This window comes from Oryx dammah, unplaced genomic scaffold (genome assembly GCF_014754425.2).
Source record: "Oryx dammah isolate SB20612 unplaced genomic scaffold, SCBI_Odam_1.1 HiC_scaffold_19, whole genome shotgun sequence".
NCBI lineage: Eukaryota > Metazoa > Chordata > Mammalia > Artiodactyla > Bovidae > Oryx > Oryx dammah.
Window position 1 is genome coordinate 1,918,704 of NW_024070203.1, and position 22,183 is coordinate 1,940,886.

Consider the following 22,183-nt stretch of genomic DNA (forward strand, 5'->3'; position numbering starts at 1 on the left):
TGCTTTTGGATAATCCAAAATTCACATGAAGGGATAATTATATAAAAAGAGCTTTGAGATTCTGAGAACTATTAGCAATGAAAAGTAATGAAGATGATGCAAAAAAATGAAGAGGTAAGTGCAGGAAATTTAATATACATATGAAAGAAAGTGGGGCAAATCAACCAGCTGAGAAACAATGACCAAGGAAGTAGTTAGTGTGTGCAGCTGAAGAAAAACACATGCAATACGATGAGAACCACACACAAGCAAACGTGCAACATCAATAAGACAGAGACAACTGACCGTGTTTTTGTACCTTTTTCTTTTATATTGATTATAAACCAAGTTTTATGATATCATTAAAATTGTTTTCCATTTTAAAGAATAATTTTAAAGTAGAAATACAGTTGTGTTCATTATATAACTTCTTAATTTATTTTACACAATCCCTGATTATCTTTAATCTACGTCTTGCAATTCACCTTAATATCCAAACTTTACCTTTTTATGAAAAACTGAAAATAAAGCAAATATTGAGAAAACAAGTGAGTCAGATATCAGGTAAAATGAGAAATTCCTCCTTGTACTCAATCTACAAGAAAGGCAGGGAGACAGTCTTTCATTCTTTAATTTTCAAGAGAATAGAGAATTCAAATAAAAATAAGGAGAACATACTATTCTGGTAAACATAAAGAAAGACTGAGTTGCATGACAATGTTGGTATGTTTCCTGAAATAGTTCAGGGATAACGGTGAAGCTGTGATCAGAAGGATGGTGAATTAAAGACTGAGCTGGGCTGACACCAGCAAACGCTAAGGCTGCTGTGGATTCTCTGATATAAACTGCACATGAATTAGGCCTGTGATCTAGGGCTGGCAAAAGACATACCAGGTAAACACTAGTTAGTTTCTAGGAAGGATTTGCTGCACCTACTGATACTAATATTTCAAAGACATAGAAAATGTCAGAGTTGGAGGGAAATTATTTGTTATCTCATTGAATTCATGTTTTTCTAACAAATATGAATCAGATACCTAGTGTGTGTCAAGCAGTGTCCACATCACTGAGCATTCAAAAGAGTATTTAATATTTCCTTGCCTACAAGAAACATAAATCAAAGTGGAGTATATTATAATTTAGACGTATAAAAACTGCAGAACAAGCTAACTCTGCCTGAGACCCTTGTGGGGAGTGCTTTACGTGGCAAGATTATTTTAGTACAGAAAGAACTTAAGCAAAGATATCAAAGTACAAAAGAGAAAGATACATTCAGAGAAATTAATATTATTATTAATTGGTAACATGATGGATGAATCTTCTCTACAAAATCCAAAATAAATGGTTTATGTGTCTAATAACAATTTGCTGCTGCTGCTGCTAAGTCGCTTCAGTCGTGTCCAACTCTGTGCGACCCCATGGACTGCAGCCTACCAGGCAAGAGTACTGGAGTGGGTTGCCATTTCCTTCTCCTAATAACAATTTAGGCATCTCTAATAATTTTAAATGTTAAGAACTCAAATGTATAGATATAAGAAGATATGGTCTTATCATACAAATAAAGTAATTGTGTTGGTGCTGTTGTTCAGTTGCTTAGTTCTGTCTGACTCTGTGAACCCATGGACTGCAGCTCAACAGACTCCTCTGTCCTCCACTATCTCCCAGGGCCTGCTCTAATTCATGTCTATTGAATTGGTGGTGCTACCTAACCATATCATCCTCTGTTGCCCTCTTCTGCCCCTGCCCTCAGTCTTCCCCTGCTTTAAGGTCTTTTCCAGTGAGTCAGCTTTTCACATCAGGTGGAGCTTCAGCCTCAGTATTAGTCCTTCCAATGAATATTCATGGTTGATTCCTTTAGAACTGACTGGCTTGATCTCCATGCAGTTCAAGGCTCTCAAGAGTCTTCTCCATCACAATTTGAAAGCATCAGTTTTTCAGCACTCAGGCTTCTTTATGGTCCAGTTCTTACATACATTCATGACTATTGAAAAACCATTTGTTGATGTCTCTGATACACAGTCTTATTGTTGTTTAGTCACTCAGTCATGCCCAACTCTTTGCAACCCCATCAACTGCAGCACACCAGGCTTCCCTGTCCTTCATTGTCTCCTGGAGTTTGCTCAAACTTATGTCCATTGAGTCAGTGATGCCACCCAGCCATCTTGTCTTCCGTCATTCCCTTCTCCTCCTGCCTTCAGTCTTTCCCAGCATAGGGTCTTTTCAAAACAATGAGTCTGTTCTTCACATCAGGTGGCCAAAGTATTGGAGCTTCAGCTTGAGCATCAATCCTTCTTCCAATGAATATTCAGGGTTTATTTCCTTTAGGATTGACTGGTTTGATTTCCTTGCTGTCCAAGGGATTCTCAAGAGTCTTCTCTAGCATGACAGTTCAAAGGAATCGATTCTTTGGTGCTCAGCCTTTGATATTGCCCAACTCTCACATGTGTACATGACTACTGGAAAAACCATAGCTTTGACTAGATGGACCTTTGTCGGCCAAGTAATGTCTCTTCTTTTTAATAGGCAATCTAGGTTTGTCATAACTTTCCTTCCAAGAAGCCATAGTCTTTTAATTTTATGGCTACAGTCACCATCTGCAGTGATTTTGGAACCCAAAAAAGTAAAGTTTATCATGGTTTCCATTGTTTCCCCATTTATTTGCCATGAAGTGATGGGACTGGATGCCATGATCTTCGTTTTTTGAATGTTGATCTTTAAGCCAGCTTTTTCTCTCTCCTCTTTCACCTTTGTCAAGAGGCTCTTTAATTCCTTTTCACTTTCTGCCATTAGGGTGCTGTCATCTGCACATCTGAGGTTATTAACATTTCTTGTGACAATCTTTATTTCAGCTGTACTTAATTCAGCTCAGCATTTTGCATGATGTACTCTGCATATAAGTTAAATAATCAGGGTGACAATATACAGCCTTGTTGTTTTCCTTTCCCAATTTTGAACCAGTGTGTTGTTCCATGTCTGTGCATAACTGTTGCTTCCTGACCTGCATACAGGTTTCTCAGGAGGCAGGTAAGGCAGTCTGGTATTGCTGCCCCTTAAGAATTTTCCACAGTTGTGATCCACACAGTCATAGGCTTTAATCTATTTAAGAAATCAGAAGTTTTTCTGGAGTTCCCTTGATTTTTCCATGATCCAATGAATGTTATTTATTTGATCTCTGGTTCCTCTGCCTTTTATAAACCCGGCTTGTACTTCTCAAAGTTCTGTTCATGTAATATTGAAGCCTAGCTTGAAGGATTTTGAGTATTACCTTGCTAGCCTGTGAAATGGGTGCAGTTGTGCAGTAGTTGGAACATACTTTGGCATTGTCTTTCTCTGGAATTGGAGTGAAAAGTAACCTATACCATTCTTGTGGCCATTGCTGAGTTTTTCAAATTTGCTTACATATTAATAGCAGCACTTTAACAGCATCATTTTTAGGATTTTAAATAGCCTATCTGAAATTCTATCATCTCCACTAGCTTTGTTTGTTGTAATGCTTCCTAAGGCTCACTTGACTTCACATTCAGGGATATTTGGCTCTAGATGAATGACCATATTATCGTGATTATCCAGGTCATTAAGACCTTTTTTTTTTTGGTACAGTTCTTCTGTGTTAGTCTTGCCACTTTTTCTTAATCTCCTCTGCTTTGTAAATCCTTAGAGTTTCTGTCTTTTATTGTGTCCATCCTTGCATGAAATATTCTTTTCATATTTCCAATTTCCTTAAAGAGATCTCTAGTCTTTCCCATTCTGTTGTTTTCCTTTATTTTTCACGTTGTTCATTTGAAGAAGGGCTCCTTATATCTCCTTGCTATTCTTTGGAACTCTGCATTCAGTTGGGTATATCTTTCCCTTTCTCCCTTGCCTTTCAATTCTCTTTACCTCAGCTATTTGTAAAGCTTCCTTGGACAACCACTTTGCATTCTTTCTTTCCTTTTTCTTAGGGATGATTTTGTTCACTGCCTCCTGTACAATGTTATGTACAGAACGATCTCAGTTTGTTTCCAAGGAAAACCATTCAACATCACAGTAATCCAAGCCTATACCCCAACCACTAATGCTGAAGAAGCTGAAGTTGAACAGTTCTATGAAGACCTGCAGGACCTTCTAGAATTAACACACAGATACACACAAATGTCCTTTTCATCAGAGTGAGGTCCATAGTTCTTCAGGCACTCTGCCTACAAGATCTAACCCCTTGAATCTATTTGTCACCTCTATTGTATAATCATAAGGGATTTGATTTAGCTCATACCTGAATAGCCTAGTGGTTTTCCCTACTTTCTTCAGTTTTAGCCTCAATTTGGCAATAAGGAGCTCATAATCTGAGTCACAGTAAGGTCCAGGTCTTGTTTTTGCTGACTGTATAGAGCTTTTCCATCTTTGGCTGCAAAGAACGTAATCAACCTGGTTTCATTTTTGGCCATCTGGTGATGTTTATGTATACAGTTGTCTCTTGTGTTGCTGAAGAGGGTGTTTGCTATGGCCAGTGCATTCTCTTGGCAAAACTCTGTTAGCCTTTGCCCTGTTTTATTTTGTACTCCAAATCCAAACTTGCTTGTTACTCCAAGTATCTCGTTACTTCCTACTTTTCCATTCCAGCCCCCCTGATGAAAGAACATTGTGTGTGTGTGTGTGTGTGTGTGCGCGCGTGTGTGCATGTGTGTGTATGTGTTGGTTCTAGAAGGTCTTGCAGGTCTTCATAGAACTGTTCAGCTTCAGCTTCTTCAGCATTTGTGGCTGGAGCATAGACTTGGATTACTGTGATGTTGAATGGTTTTCCTTGGAAACAAACAGATCATTCTGTCATTTTTGAGGTTTTACCCAAATACTGCATTTCTGATTCTTTTGTTAATGATGAGGGTATTCCATTTCTTCTAATGAATTCTTGCCCACGTAGTAGATATAATGGTCATCGGAACTAAATTCTCCCATTCTTAACCCTTTTATTTCACTGATTCCTAAGATGTTGATGTTCAATCTTGCTGTCTCCTGTTTTGTCATGTCCAATTTACCTTGTTTCATGGACCTAAATTTCCTGTGCAACGTTCCTATGCAACGTTTTTCTTTACAGCATTGTACTTTACTTTCAGCACCATACACTTCCACAACTGAGCATTGTTTCTGCTTTGACCCAGCCTCTTCATTCTTTCTTGAGCTATTAGTATGTGCCCTCTGCTCTGGCAACCCACTCCAGTATTCTTGCCTGGAAAATACCATGGACAGAGGAGCCAGTTGGGCTACACACAGTCCATGGGGTCACAAAGAGTTGGACATGACTGAGAGACTAACATACATTCTTCCCCAGTATCATATTGGACACTTTCTAACCTGAGGGGTCATCTGTTGTCATACCTTTTTGCCTTTTCATATGGTGGATAGTGTTCTCTTTGCAAGAATATTGGAGTTGTTAGCCATTTCCTCCTTCAAAGGACTATGTTTGTCATAACTCTTCAATATGACCCATCCATCTTGGGTGGCCCAACATGGCATGGCTCATAGCTTCCTGAGTTACACAAGCCCCATTCTTCATGACAAGGCAAGAATACTATAGAGAGCTGCCATTTCCTTCTCCAGGTATCTTCCCTATCCAAGGATTAAACCCGCTTCTCTTGTGTCTCTTACATTGGTAGGCAAGTCGTTTGCCATTGTGCCACCTGAAAAGCCCAAACTATACTATAAAGTAATTGTAATCAGAAATAAAAACTTGGGGCTTCTCTGGTGTCTCAGATGGTAAAGAATTTACCTGCAATGTAGGAAATTCTGGTGTGATCCCTGGGTTGGAAAGATCTCCTAGAGAAGGGAATGCAACTTTAGCCAAATCTAGAAGTAAACAACAACAAACAAAACATTAAAAAATGCAAATAAAGAAGAAACTTTTGTGATCTTCTGTTCCAACCCCCAACCTGAGTATTGACTTACTGCCCCCAAGAACTCCATTTCCCTTAGATGATCACATCTGGTACATGTACATAACTGCACACTCTACTCAGTTGCTGGCATGTTTGGTCTTCTGTTAAAAAGCACAGACATTTTCAAATTCCCTAGACATAAATGAAGAGTTCAGTGGTGTAGTATGTTTCTCATGGAAGATGAGCCTTCTATTTTACCATATTCTTTGCTACAACAATGTTTTAGTAGTCAATAAAAATAATTGAGTTTTATGAGAATCAAAGTTTTGGCAACACAAGTATTTGTCATGTTTTTCCTCCATTATGAAACAGTTCAAATGGAATTTTGGAAGCAAAATATTTGCTATTGAAGTTGATGTAAGAAACATATCTATTACATGTATATATACATAGCAACAAAATAAATTACTCAAAAATAAATTTGTTAAATGATGTGGTAAAGAAATATATGAAAACAATGACTTCTTAAGATCTAGGTATATGACTTTAATTATGACTACAAGATTTAGAACATATTAAAAACATTTAAGTGTATGCAAAGTTAATAAATTTAGAACATATTTTATAAACTTTTAAAGATCTCTCCAATACAGCTTTAATAAATATAATATGTGAAAGTTTATATCGCATGTTTATTTTGGACAGACTGCAGTTAAGTATGGTGCTTTTACTGGTTTAAATAAAATGTTAACATGAAAAAAAGAAAACAACATAGAATATGGGGAGTAGTCCTAGTTTATTAAACTTGTGGCTTTAAAACAAATAAGCACAGATATTGTGGCACTAAAAAGTTTGAGTAGGAATGTTTATAGAATTATCCAATACTTGTTATCATGTACACTAAGAGGAAGATTTTGAGAATCTTATTTTCCTTAATGTGGTGTCCCATTAATATTTTTATGCATCAAAACAATACATGCACACTCACAATTTTAATCTGGATTTATGAAATAATAAGCTCACAGAAATAATTTTACATGAATTAAACAAAAAGAATGTATCTTGGCCTGTATCCCCATCAAAATTACATTTGTTGAATCAATTAGTAGTTAATTCTAAAAGGACAAAATTATATATAAAAACCTCACGTGAGAAAGCATAAACTAATGAACAATAAATGAAAAATGAATTAATAAGTGAATAGATGAGTTTTAACATAGAACCATCAAGAGTCACTTTGAAAGGCATTTCTAGAATCATAAAATGAGGAACTTTATGATTTCATAAAGTAACGATTTTAAGTCAAAAGTAACCATTTAAAATCCCTAGAAATTATCCGAAGGGTATATAACAAATGGAGAATGTTTTATTCAAGAAGCTCTACTTAAAATCCATCAGAACAGTGAGGGAGGGTCTGTGGCATCTGAACTACAACCCACTCCCTTCCTTCCCCTCCAAGCTCAGGAAGATGGAAGTTCCACCTGAGTGGATGCACTACCTCCAGCCCTGGTCAAGCATTACAGCATCTTCCTTAGCAGGTAAGGCCACCAGTGCTCCTTATCGCCACCTCCAGCTCCGTGATGCAGGATCTCTCCTCCAGGAAAAGGCTGTTTACTGGTCAAAGGCTCCCTTCCCCAATCCATCTCCCAGTTGTAGGGTTAAAACTCTACCTCTGCTGTGCAGGCCAAGACTGTGGGACCCCAAACATCCTTATCTCAGCTACCTCATGGGGTAGAGGTTCCACATGAGGAAAAGTACATCAAGCCTATCAGGAATTAGTGACCTCATCCAGTGCCCCATTCATAGAGCAACAGTGTCTGCCAGAGAGAAGCAGGCTGCTGTCCCTAACTCTAGCTCCAGAACAGTGACATGGAGTTCTGACTAGGAGAAGAGGCAAGTCATACACAGGAAGAAGGAGCTCTGTATTTTTCTCTAAGAGAATAGATTTTATCTGGAATAGAGGTTGGGAACATTCAAGCAGAACAGCACAGTCAAAAGCAATGCAGATTTTGGTGCTGAGCTGTAAGGAGAAGACCGACAGCTCTATGATAACGACAAGGGAAACAAAAGGCAAGCAAGAAGCTGAACAGAAAGAACCACGGAGACACAAAAGAGCCCGGAAATGGAACAGGTTTTAGAGACTGGCTCCAATTTGAGCAGAATAGTTAAAATCTTAACTTGGAGACCAAGAAAAGAGAATGAAGGTTAAAGACAGGCTGGTTAAAAACACCAGCATCTCTGATGGGAAGGCAAGACTGATGCGTACATGGTAAAGTTTTGCCCATGAGTAGAAACATCAGAGGCTGCACGCTGCAGGGGACAAAGGCTTCACTGAAATAATATAGCCAACTCAAGAAACAAATAAAGAAGCAAGCAAGCAAGCAAGCCCTGGGAGTGAGGACAGGGATCAGTATCCAGATCTGCTACAATATACTGTCTAAAATGGCCAATATTCAACTATAAATTATGAGGCATCCAAAGAAACAGAAATAGGACTAACCTTCTTCAGAGGAGGCCCAGATGTTGAATATACCTGACAAAGACATTTACAAAAACTGTTGCAAATATGTTCAAAGAGCTAAAGTGACCATGCTCAAAGAACACAAGAAGTTAGGAAAACAGCATCTCATCTAATAGAGAAGATAACGATATATAACTTATTAAAGAAATAAAATGATTCAAAATGAAAAAAATCACTAGAGAGCATCAATATTAAGTTTTAAACTGGCAAAATAAAGAATTTATGAATATAAAGATAAATAGTGATAATGAGACCTGGTGAAAACAAGAATGAAAATGAAGAAAAATTAACAAATGAACAAAATGAACAAAACCTTGAAGAAATGTGGAAGACTATCAGCCACATGAATATGTGTAATAGGAACTGCCATAATGAGGACAGAGAGAAAGAGATCCCTTCCAAACACAAAGCATTAAAAGCTGAACCTCCCCAGATTTGATGGAAAACATCAATCTAAGAAGCTCAATGAACCCAGCTAGGAACAATGCAAAGAGACCCATTATCCATCACATCACAATAAACACTGAAAACAAAAGGAAAAGAGAAATTCTTGAAAATTACAAGAGAAAATACACTCATCTTACACACACACACACACACACACACACACACACACAGGCTTTTAGTAAGATTAACAGTTGACTTCTCATTGGAGACAGTAGTGGTCAGAGGCAGTGGGATGGTATATTTGAAGTGCTAAAAGAAGGAAGAAGAAACTGTTAACCAAGAATTCTACATTCAGCAAACTATTTTTCAAAAATGAAGATGAAATATATTCCTGGATAAACAAAATCTGACAAATTCATTTCTAGGAAACTCACTTTTAAGAAATACTAAAAGAAAGTCTTTAGGGTAGATAGAAACATGAATTCACATAACAAAGAACTCTGGTAAAGATAATTATAGGGGTAATTATAAAAGTATAATTTCATATTTCTTCTTTGTTATCTTGAATTATTTAAAAATAGTATAAAACAGTATTAATATACTAGCATTGTTAAGCCTATAACATAAAGAAATCAGATTTGGCAATAACAGAACAAAGGAGATGGATAGAAGCAACTATGAATTGGAGTTGGGAAATGACACCAGATGGTATCTTGAATCCCCAGGAAGAAATGAAGAGAACCAAAAATAGAAAATAAGAACATTACATAATAGATCCTATAAATATATACTTGCTCTCATTTCCTCTCTTGGCTTTATTAAAAGGCAAAACCATATAAAGTGTTAGTTACAACAATGTATTATTAGATTTGTAAAATATATACACATAAAATACATAAAAATAATAGCACAAAAAAGGGAGAAAGGTGAATAGAGCTATGTAGAATTAACATTTATGGGATCTCCTGGGCAGTCTAGTGGCTAAGACCTCGCCTTTCAATGCAAAAGGTGTGGGTTTGATCCCTGGTGGGTTAACTACGATTTCACATGCCTGGAGGCTAGAAAATAAAAAACCATAAAACAGAAGAAATATTGTAACAAATTTAATAAATACTTTAAAAAAGGTCCACATCCAAAAAAAAAATCTTGAAAAACATATCTTTCACTTGAATTAAGGTAGTGTAAAGCTGAAGTAGATTCTGTCAAGATGGATGTGTAGATATATGCAGCAAACCATCACATTTAATACCTTTGATTTACACATTGCATACGAATTATATTCCAATAAAACTAGAAAAAAAGTTGCAAACTGGAAAATCCAGAGTCACTAAGAAAATACATCATAAATATAGTTAAAAATCACTGAAATATTTAAAGCATGCCTAGCATATGCCCATTCAATGCAAAAGAAAGTAGTAAAGGAGAAACAGAGGAATCAAAAAACATAAAAAAAAATGTAAACCAGGAGAGAAAATATGGTCATATCAGTAATAATGTTAAATATGAATGCATTAAAATCTAGTCAAAAGGCAGAGATTGTTAGAGTAAACTAAAAAAAAAACCCAAAACCTAAGTACATGTTGTTTGTATGAGACACACTTTAGATTCAAAGATAAATGTATGATTAAATTTTAACAAATACAAGTGGATATACCATGCAAACAGCAAACATAACTGAGCTGGAGTAACTATACTAATATCAGATAAAATAGGCTTTGTTTGCAACTTAAAATGTATTCCCCACTAGCAGCAGCAATGACAGGGAATCTGTCTTCTACTGAAATTGGCTGGAGGCAGACCGCAGAGAGGTATGGAAAGCTGGGTGGCGGATGACAAAAAGTCTGGTTGTTAGTTAGTCTCTATGTGGGTCTGTTTGCATACTGCTGCAAGCTCACATCACTCAAAAAAGTATCTTGCACGCACTGAAAAAAGAATGATCTTTCAATACAGTATTGTAAAGTAAAAAAAAATAAATAAGTAAAATAAAAGTTTCCCCTGACAACAGGTATAAAATAAATAAATAAATAAAATAAAATCTGGGCTTAAATATCTGTGTTAATTTTGGGTCTGTGGCTGAGTGGAAAAACAGAAGCTGCTAGTTCTCACTGCATGTTTAAAAACCAGTCTTTTCAATTGGTAATAAAGTCTCTAACTTTGTGTGCATCCTAGGGATAGATGGTCTAAGCAGACAGATGTTAGATTCCAAGTTATCCTAAAGGCAACAGAGCTCCTGTTCTGATTGGCTTATGTAGATTAATAAGTAGTTGTGTAATTGTAACATAAGAGACATAAAGAATCACTAAAGAAAGAAACCAAACGCCTAATACTTTGAATATGGAAGCTTAAAAAAAAAATCATTTTCAAGAAATTGCTAACTTAGAAACATTTTTATTTTGGAAGATACAAAGTGAATTCTTGGAAATATCAAACTAGTTTGAAAATTTTGGTCTAAAAACAGCTTTGTGAAAAGCGCAACAGGATATAACAACACTTCACATGCAACATGATGGCTAGAGTGAAAATAAAGCCAGCTAGTAACAAGTGTTGACGAGAACGTGGAGAATTGGAACCCATAAACACGGCTATGCAGCTGCTTGGGAAAACTATCCGTTCCTCAAATTGTTAAACATAGGGCTATCATGAAATCCAGTAATTCCACTCCTAGGTAAATGAGAAACAGATCTGACAGCTTAGGCTCACAGAATACCAGAGAGTTTGCCATAGGTTAGTCTGCCTTTGTGAAAGTTCTGACTCCCACAGCCCCTTTCCTGAAACTAAAGGGTTTTCTCCGCACCCTAAGGTGCATCTGTATTGAACACTTGTTGTGACATTGTGATTTTTGGAAAGAGATTGTTTAAACACTTTAAAAATGGTTTGTGGAGTGGGGGCAAAACCAGGATTATAAACTTCCTAATTATTAAATATTAGCAAGCATTTCCAAGATAGGCTAAATTCAAGAGATTAAAATTTTGAAGAACAGTGTAGCAAATTCTTAAAACAGATTTGGAATAAAAACTTTCTGAATTATCTAATAAAAGTCTTTCCAACTTGATGTTTTACCCCTCTCTCTAGGACAAGCAGGCTTCCCTTGTGACTCAGTGGTAAAGAATCCACTGCCAATTCAGAAGGTTTCCTGAGTTGGGAAGATCCTCTGGAGAAGGAAATGGCAACGCACTCCAGTGTTCTTGCCTGGGAACTCCATGTATAGGGAGGAGCCTGGCAGGTTACAGTCCATGAGGTCACAAAGAGTCAGACTCAACTTAGCGACTAAACAACAGCAACTGGGACAAGCACAATATATTAAGAGGCACCTTAACAAATATAATCAATTAAATTGCTTAGTGAATGTCCTCCTCTCAATGTACCCTGACATTTCCTTACTGATCTGTTTACCTATATTTATAAACTTCTCCACTTAGGCCCATACTATCATTCTGGGCAGAATCTCTAAGAGAACACTCTTACAGAGAAAACCATCACAAAAGCATCTAGTACAAAAAAATGAATAAATAGAGAGAGAAAGAGGGAACATGAAAGTGGGTCCAGGAACACTCTTAAGTCATTTTTTTTCAAGAGCGAATGTGGAAAATTGTGACTAGGCTCATCATATCATGGACTAAATATGGATAATTCTGAGGGTTCTTCTCATAAGAATAAATAATGTAATCATGCCAATAATTTTTAAAAATGGATATACTTCTCTTGAATTGCTTTTCTTTATCTAATCCTAGTGAGAGCAAATACAAAACAAGTTTGGCATTTAAAACAGAGTGTATGAGAGCAGTTTTTTATGTTGTCAAGGGTCAATTATTCCACAGATAACACCTTAGGATGAGACCAATTCCAAACTCAGTTGGTGCTATCCCATTCCACCCAACCCTTACGTTTTATGAATTGTTTTCTATAAAAACATACTTACTTTATCAGCATATCATTTAGCATAACTATATAAATAAACACCAATGAAAACATATGAGGAGGCAGTTTAAAAAATCATGACTTTGTAAACATTGCCCCTCATTAATTATCTTGATAGAAAAAGGTTTTATTTTTTTATACATCACATATAAAATGTAGATATGTTAAGCTTTCACATTTAAATAAAATAGCAAAGAAAACGGTCATGTTCTGTTTTCTGAATATTGCTTACATTTATTACAAAATACTCAACTTATAATACATGACACTTCTTTTGTATGAAAATAAAGACTAAATAGAAAAGTAGCATGGTAGTTAATTTTTAGTTGCTTTATTTGATAGTCAATCACCCTCACCAAAAAGGAAATACTGATGAAAATTTATGGAAAATCCTAAAGGAATTGAACTTAGAGGACTCAATTCAGTAGAGTTAGTAAAAGCAAATTGTTAATGTACCAAAGGAGTTATCTAAATTCAATACTCTGCCATCAAACAGAGGATAAAACAAAGACAAAAACAATTTAAACAGGTTGTGGGGAAATCTTCAGAACCCCTATGTATTCAAACTTTGGAGAGGCCTTTTGATGAAGTAAAAACTGCCATTTTATCTCTGAAAGTGTGCACTTTAAAATAATATAAATAAATATTATAAAAATAATATAAATAATATAAAATAATCTCATTATAAACTATTATGGGTCAATTGCAAAGTGACTATATATGATAAGCCATTTTCTTTTTAAGCAAGTATACAATCTCCCAAGTTACTAGAGCTGATTTAGACTAACAGTAAAATTTTAAAATAAAACACTGCCAGGCTGTAAAAAAAATAGCATCATGAATATTTTTCACTGGACTCAATAAAGCTGTATTTATATCTTAGCTAACCTTAGGTCTTCATATCATATATAGTAGTATTTTAGTCACATTATTCATCAATTTAACAACCTATGTAGACTTCATTATCATTGCATTGATTAAGATGGAGATTGACTTTAGAAAGGTTTTATTCATCCTATTACTCTTTGCTTTCCTCTTTTACCAACAGCCTCCTCCTCCTGCTACACACACGTTTGCAAATTGTAATTTCTCCATTCAAAATAAAAGATGCCAGAGGAATAGCGAGAAAAAAAAAACAGTAAGTACTTTGCTTAATACTCAGCTATTTAACACAAAGACAAAATCTGGTTTCAGTTTCCTTGGACTAGAAAGCAATTCATTGAACAAACTCAATCAGCTACGAAAGATTTTAATGAAATTATGACCAACTACTTAAACATAAATGGTAGGTTTAAGAAATATACACTCTAATCAGAGTGAAGAAAATAATTTAAAGCTATTGTGTTTTATAGGTCTTTTAATTTTGTTATTAGCCTGAGAACCACAAAATCTACCTGAATTCTTGTTACAGAGTCAGTAATCATAACAAGCACATACAGGACAATCAACCTGGCCAGCTCAACCAGAGTGGCTAAAGTTTTATCACCAGTTCTGCATGACACCAGCATCATTTATGTACTTAACTTTTATTTCTTAAAGGATTTAAAAATTATCTACACTTCAAATTCAGATTTGTCCAAAGTAATAATATTCATGAAACCAAAAGTGTGATAATATAATTACATTTTTTCTAACGTGATACACCACTGGTGTCCTCCACTTTTCAAAAGTTCATTTCTTTCCACTTTACTTTCATGAAAGATCTATACTTGTACCTGTTTTGACTAAATGAAGGAAATCCAAAAAGGATTTTCACTTTTACAAAAAAAAGGTGAGATGTGAAAACAGCATTCTGTGTTTGTTTCAGAGTGAGCTGTAATAGAGGCAGTGCTCAGCCACAGCAGAGAGAGTGGGACCACCAGGCTCCTTTCCCAGACCCGCCAGCATCTCAGCATCTGGCCACCATACTCTGACCTGTGTCTCTGGGCATCTGTGCTTTATCTCATTTATTTTGTGCATCTGTTAGCAAGATGTGTCCAGAGGTAATTGTTTCTTCCTTTTATATGCCATTTGGACTTGCAAAAGTTTTCATAGAAACACTCTACTTTCAGATAGCATGGGAAACCTGTATTGCATTAAAATAACAACCCCTAAAATGATCTCACATACCACCCATGTTACAAGCAAATACACTGAAAATAATTAAACTGCATAATTTTCAACCTAATTTCTTTTTCATAGAAAAAAAAAAACTGATAACATACACTAGCAACAAACTTAAAAACACAAATTAATGTTCAACTTAAAGTTACACTGACTACCTATGCACTATAGTATGTAATCTAAAATTTAAAACAGTTGAACAGGGTCAGCTGAGTTGATATATTGAACCTGAAATGGTCATTGCCTCAGTCTCATACTGGAAAATTAATGAGTTTGGGGGGAATTGTAACTTATACCAAATTGAAGTGTATAGTATGTATACAAAGGACAGGCTGATTGATGATTTCACTTATCTCCTGTCTTACTGGGTACAGCCTCTGTGGTTTCCAAGGTTGATAGAAATTAAAGGTGACCTTTTACTCCCTGAGGGAGTGATTTCAGTGAATGAGGGGAAAGAAAAGAGCAAAACCGTGGTTCAATATGACAACTCTACTACTTGTGTTCTAGAGAAATATCATTTTATTCTGAGCTCTTGATCTTAATTTGATCCTTCCTCTCTACTAAATTAATGCATTCCATTTCTTCTACCAGAAAGTTTCAAATCATCTGTCTATGCATCTAAAGAGTGTTGAGAAAGGTAGAGCTTATTAGGCATTATTGTTCCTAAAGGCAATAGATCATCCTCAGAACTCAGGGAGCTAAGAGAACAAATGAGTTTCATAATGATTTAATTATATTAAAATATTACTATTTCCATGACTATTACCCAGTCTTTGCCTATTAATATAAAACTCTGTAATGCTCCTAGATGTTCATTTTATTTTTCCACGAGAACTGGGAATGAGCTCTTCCTAGCATTTAATTTCTTTTTGAAAGTGAAACATTCTCTTAATAAAATTCACAACATTGTAATAACAAGTGATAGAAAATAAATCATGGATTCTAACCACTTTGTCCTCCTTTGGGAAAGCATCCAAGGAAGCGGAGTGAAGGGAGAGAGAAAAGAAGAGAAAAATAAAAATAAGGCACATATTAATAATCAGATTTTAAGAAAACAATCATATTGTACTTAAAGTATAAAAATACAAGTATTTTGAAAAGTAAATGTTGTTCTTACCAAAAAATAGTCACTATTCAATCTTTCATTCCAAATGCACATATGCTCATCTTGCTATATGGTAGATAAAAAAGTTGGACACTACAATTTCAGAATTTTTTTAGAACTTGGATTATTAAATCTACATTTAAAACATTCTTTAGAAAGAAAAAAATTGCTACCATATTCAGCTTACCTATTATTGAAAAGATTATATTAAAATGCATAAACTTTGAATGAATAATTGTATCAAACTGTCCTTAAAATATTTATAGTTACGAATTGGAAAAATGTAAGAAAGGGAACTATTTGTAATAAATAAAAAGAAAATAGAAAGATACTATTTTAGCCATAAATTATCTCACAAGGTTGGTTTATTTGTAATATCCATTTCAACATTTACAATGTCATAGGAAAAACCAACTGTACACAATTTTTGTCGTTTGCCCAAGATTAAAAATTGTAAGTTGTGCTTTCTTTTATTTTTTTTAATTTTAAATTTTCCCAAGATTGAATGGGTATACTAAAGATAGATGAACTTCATTAGGCCTAGGTGTCTGTTTGAAAGCATAAGTACCCCTTAGCTCAATCTCCTTTAAACACATCTTCTGTTTAAAACATGAGTTTGACTCTGTTACTGGATTGCTTCAAACCTATAATGTGAATTTAAAAGCATCCAACTCTATACACACTCAGTCAGAATTAACACTTAACCCCTTTGCACTGTTCAGGGCCAACACTTTTCAGGGTGCTGCACGAATTGTTAAATATTTTGATTATCATCACAGCTTTTATTTGTGAGATTTTATTCCAAAACAAATAGACCCTGTGCACTTTTTATGTGCCAAACAAGATCTCAATCCAAGGTTGCTCTAGAAAGTCTGTAAGGTAGCATATGAAGATTAACTAAAACACACAAGTTTTAAGAGGGGAAAAATTCTTATGTGGTCAAAAGAATGGAACCTAAAGAAAAATTAAATGTGCATAGATTGCTGCTGCTGCTGCTGCTAAGTCGCTTCAGTCGTGTCTGACTCTGTGCGACCCCATAGACGGCAGCCTACCAGGCTCCCCCGTCCCTGAGATTCTCCAGGCAAGAGCACTGGAGTGGGTTGCCATTTCCTTCTCCAATGCATGAAAGTGAAAAGTGAAAGTGAAGTTGTTCAGTCGTCCGACTCGTAGCGACCCCATGGACTACAGCCCACCAGGCTCCTCCATCCATGGGATTTTCCAGGAAAGAGTACTGGAGTGGGGTGCCACTGCCTTCTCGGGTGCATAGATTAGAACTGTTTTAATTCTCATAACAACCATATATAGTAATTGTTACCATGCAATTTCATATATAAAGAAGTTGTTTTCAGAGAAGTTAAAGCTACAAAGATAATAGTAGGCTCATCTTAAGTATAATAATGCATCTATTTTACTGAATGTCTTAATTCCCCTGAGAGAAATTTTAAAATACCCTACTTACAACTCAAATATACTACTAAAATACAATATTGAGTGGTAACTTCACTTTAATTCTAAATTAAAGTGATTTTTCCAAATTAGGGAGACATAAGTGCAAGACTCCATGAAATTAAAATTTAAAAAACCAAACAGTATTTTGACACACTCTTTAAATATCCAAATACGTTTCATGAGATAAACTTAGTACTAAATTTCTTAGACTTGATAGTAAATGAAGTGATTCTCACTTCATAAATGATTATATTGGATTAAATTAATACCATACAAACTCTATTGATTTTATCTTCATTCAATCTGAAACATGTTGCAGAAACTAAAGGTAGGTTGTTAGGTTTCGTTGCTTTGTACAAGAACTGGCCACAACAACTTTCAAGAGTTTCATAATTCCTGACACTAAATATAAATTTCCGACCTTCTTCAGAAAACAAATCTGCTCCCATAAGTAACCTGATGGTTTTGAGTGGCAACCATTCGTTGAGGTGCGTCCATACAAAGAGCATCTTTCGTGAATTTTTTGCCTCACTCGTCCGTCCCCTGCACGCTGGCTAGGCGCGGGGTGGGGTGGGGGGCGCCTCCAGCTGCGCTCAGGGGTGCTGGATGCTCGCGGCCGCGGGTACTCACGTTGTTGGACCGCAGAGACACGCGGCCCCCACAGCGCGCGCAGAACCTGGTGCGGCAGTAGGAGCACAGGTGTCCACACCCATCCGCGAACTTGGTCTTGTGGCAAATCCCGCAGGTTGGAGCATCCTCCTTGTGCTCTCCCTGGTAGCGCCGCGCTTCCTCCCCTATTTTCCTCACTTGCTCTTTATAGCTTTCAAATTGTTGATGCAATCTCCTAGACAGAAGAGAAAATGGGCACAAAGCAGGTGAAGGAGCTGAGAAAAAAAAAACAACAACAACAACACTTTTTCCTAGCAGAGGAGACAGCTAGTTACTTGAACTATAAAGCAAAACATAAAGCCACTTTCCTCAATAACAGGCTTTCCCAGTGGCTCAGCTGGTAAAGAATCCTCCTGCAATGCGGGAGACATAGGTTCGCTCCCCAGGGTTGGGAAGATGCCCTGGAGAAGGGAAAGGCTACCCACTCCAGAATTCTGGGCTGGAGAATTCTATGGACTGTATAGTCCATGGGGTTACAAAGAGCTGGACACAACTGAGCGACTTTTACTTTTCATTTCCCCTCTAACCATACTGTCAGAGGTAAGAAAAGTATTAGCTTGTATTTTTCCCTTCAAGTGTTGCCTACTATTAATAGCATTGAACCCATATGTAAGTTGACTCTAAATAATCACTATTTTCCCCAGCAGTGGAATTCCTGTATCCACTCATTGCCTCTGCTTCTTTGACAGGCGGTTTTCAAAGTATTTTACTGGGACTCAACACTTAACAACAACAAGCATGTGTGTGTACAACTGAGGCAAATTTATACAATGTTCTTAGACCAACTCTACAGAATTTGCTTTGATATTTTGTCTTACTCTCTTTGAAGTCTGATAGTGATTTGTTTTGTTCTTGTTTAGTTGCTAAGTTGTGTCTGACTCTTTTGTAACCTATGGACTTTGGCCCACCAGCTCCTCTGTCCTTGAGATTTCCCAGGCAATAATAGTGTAGTGGGTTGCCTTTTCCTTCTCTAGGGGATTTTCACTACCCAGGAATCAAACCTGTGTCTCTGCATTCTTTACCAGTGAGCCACCTGGGAAGTCCCAAATACTGATAACTATTTGTAAGAAGTTTGTCACAGTAAATTGAATTCATGAAGTATAATGCATGCTTGGGAGCTGACTATTTTAAACTACATGGCTAAGCAAGCTGTCTTCACTTCCATTCCTGGAGACTTTTGTTTGGCATCAAACATTTCACACAGTACACAGAGTATAACATTTATCTATCTATGCTGCTGCTGCTGCTAAGTCACTTCAGTCATGTCCAACTCTGTACAACCCCATACACGGCAGTCCATCAGGCTCCCCTGTCCCTGGGATTCTCCAGGCAAGAACACTGGAGTGGGTTGCCATTTCCTTTTCCAATGCATGAAAGTGAAGAGTGAAAGTGAAGTCGCTCAGTCGTGTCCGACTCTTAGCGACCCCATGGACTGCAGCCCACCAGGCTCCTCCGTTCATGGAATTTTCCATGCAAGAACACTGGAGTGGGGTGCCATTGCCTTCTCCAATCTATCTATCTATCTATCTATATATTTTATATTAATATATATTTAATATATAATTACTAATATATAATATATATGTTTCATATATATGGGCTTCCCTGGTGGCTCAGAGGTTAAAGCGTCTGCCTCCAGTGTGGGAGACCCGGGTTCGATCCCTGGGTTGGGAAGATCCCCTGGAGAAGGAAATGGTAACCCACTCCAGTATTCTTGCCTGGAGAATCTCATGGATGGAGCCTGGTAGGCTATACCCCATGGGGCCGCAAAGGGTTGGACACAACTGAGTGACTTCACTTTCACTTTAATATATATTAATATATAATAGTTGAGCTTGCTTAGATCTGCTGCATGACCTTACAAGTTCTAAACCATACCTTGAAAATATTCAGATTTTTACATGCCCCAGTTTTACTGGCTCTCTCCCATCATTTATGTATGAGGATCCCTATTCCTCTTTAATGATAACTACTCAAAGTGGGACAACTAAATTTGTTGAGGCAAAGCATTTTCCCAAGATGAAGAATGTTCACACTTAATGTGATTGAGGCTCCATAGCCTTCCCATCATTCCAAACTCCTCTCTCTCAGACTACTACAAACAGAAACAGAGCAGGGTGACATCCTGTAAATCCCCAGAGGAAGGTGCCTTTGTTTAGTAAATGAGAACTGAGAGTGTTTCCCAGGCCTAACAGTCATTGTCTCTTATACCAGAAGAGAAACTCACGGGAAATGTCTAAGCGGATGCATCTGTGTATCTAAGCTTCTTTCTGGATGTGAGTTCTCCATGATCAGAGAAAACACATGCTATTGTTAATTAATGCAGTTTGTGTGATACTCCACTTCTACAATAACTGTGGGGGGTCTGGGACTCCCTGGAAACTGAATCAAGTTAAGTCTCAGCACTATATTAGTTGAAATACTAGGATTTTATTATATTTTCCTTTTAACATCAACAACTTTTAAGCAAAACTTTAATGATTAAAAATTCTGAAATCCCTTTCCTGCTTTGCCAGTTGACATTTTTTCTACTTAATTTCCATAATTAAAGTAAATACAGTTGCACTAGCACATAAAGTAGTTTAGAATCTGAAACTTTCCTAGTTTCAGTTCAGTTCAGTCCAGTCGCTCAGTCGTGTCCCACTCTTTGCAACCCCATGAATCACAGCACGCCAGGCCTCCCTGTCCATCACCATCTCCTGGAGTTCACTCAGACTCACGTCCATTGAGTCAGTGATGCCATCCAGCCATCTCATCCTCGGGCATCCCCTTCACCTCCTGCCCCCAATCTCTCCCAGCATCAGAGTCTTTTCCAATGAGTCAACTCTTCGCATGAGGTGGCCAAAGTATTGGAGCTTCAGCTTTAGTATCATTCCTTCCAAAGTAATCCTAGGGTTGATCTCCTTCAGAATGGACTGGTTGGATCTCCTTGCAGTCCAAGGGACTCTCAAGAGTCTTCTCCAACACCACAGTTCAAAAGCATCTCAGCCTTCTTCACAGTCCAGCTCTCACATCCATACATGACCACAGGAAAAACCATAGCCTTGCCTAGACAGACCTTAGTCGGCAAAGTAATGTCTCTGCTTTTGAATATACTATCTAGATTAGTCATAACTTTTCTTCCAAGGAGTAAGCGTCTTTTAATTTCATGGCTGCAGTCACCACCTGCAGTGATTTTGGAGCCCCCAAAAGTAAAGTCTGACACTGTTTCTACTGTTTCCCCATCTATTTCCCATGAAGTGATGGGACCAGATGCCATGATCTTCGTTTTCTGAATGTTGAGCTTTAAGCCAACTTTTTCACTCTCCTCTTTCACTTTCATCAAGAGGCTTTTTAGCTCCTCTTCACTTTCTGCCATAAGGGTGGTGTCATCTGCATATCTGAGGTTATTGATATTTCTCCCGGCAATCTTGATTCCAGCTTGTGTTTCTTCCAGTCCAGCATTTCTCATGATGTACTCTGCATAGAAGTTAAATAAGCAGGGTGACAATATCCAGCCTTGATATACTCCTTTTCCTATTTGGAACCAGTCTGTTGTTCCATGTCCAGTTCTAACTGTTGCTTCCTGACCTGCATACAGATTTCTCAAGAGGCAGGTTAAGTGGTCTGGTATTCCCATCTCTTTCAGAATTTTCCACAGTTATTGTGATCCACACAGTCAAAGGCTTTGGCATAGTCAATAAAGCAGAAATAGATGTTTTTCTGGAACTCTCTTGCTTTTTCCATGATCCAGTGGATGTTGGCAATTTGACCTCTGGTTCCTCTGCCTTTTCTAAAACCAGCTTGAACATTAAGAAGTTCACTGTTCACGTATTGCTGAAGCCTGGCTTGGAGAATTTTAAGCATTACTTTACTAGCATGTGAGTGCAATTGTGCGATAGTTTGAGCATTCTTTTGCATTGCCTTTCTTTGGAATTGGAATGAAAACTGACCTTTTCCAGTCCTGCGGCCACTGCTGAGTTTTCCAAATTTGCTGGCATATTGAGTGCAGCACTTTCACAGCATCATCTTTCAGGGTTTGAAACAGGTCAACTGGAATTCCATCATCTCCACTAGCTTTGTTTGTAGTGATGCTTTCTAAGGCCCACTTGACTTCACATTCCAAGATGTCTGGCTCTAGATTAGTGATCACATCATCATGATTATCTTGGTCGTGAAGATCTTTTTTGTAGTTTAGAAGCCAGCAAATTTCAGCTCAGAGAA

General features: G+C 37.0%; 1 protein-coding gene across 1 annotated transcript in view; it reads right to left on the reverse strand.

Moving 5' to 3' along the window:
• The window catches only part of RIMS1 (regulating synaptic membrane exocytosis 1), a 600,054-nt gene that overhangs the window by 332,801 nt on the left and 245,070 nt on the right, over window positions 1-22,183 (reverse strand). The window contains exons 3-4 of the mRNA XM_040261377.1: window positions 17,942-18,155; window positions 15,705-15,716 (exon numbers count right to left, since the gene is read on the reverse strand). Coding sequence (XP_040117311.1) covers window positions 15,705-15,716; window positions 17,942-18,155 — 226 coding nt within the window. The remainder of the gene's footprint in view (window positions 1-15,704; window positions 15,717-17,941; window positions 18,156-22,183) is intronic.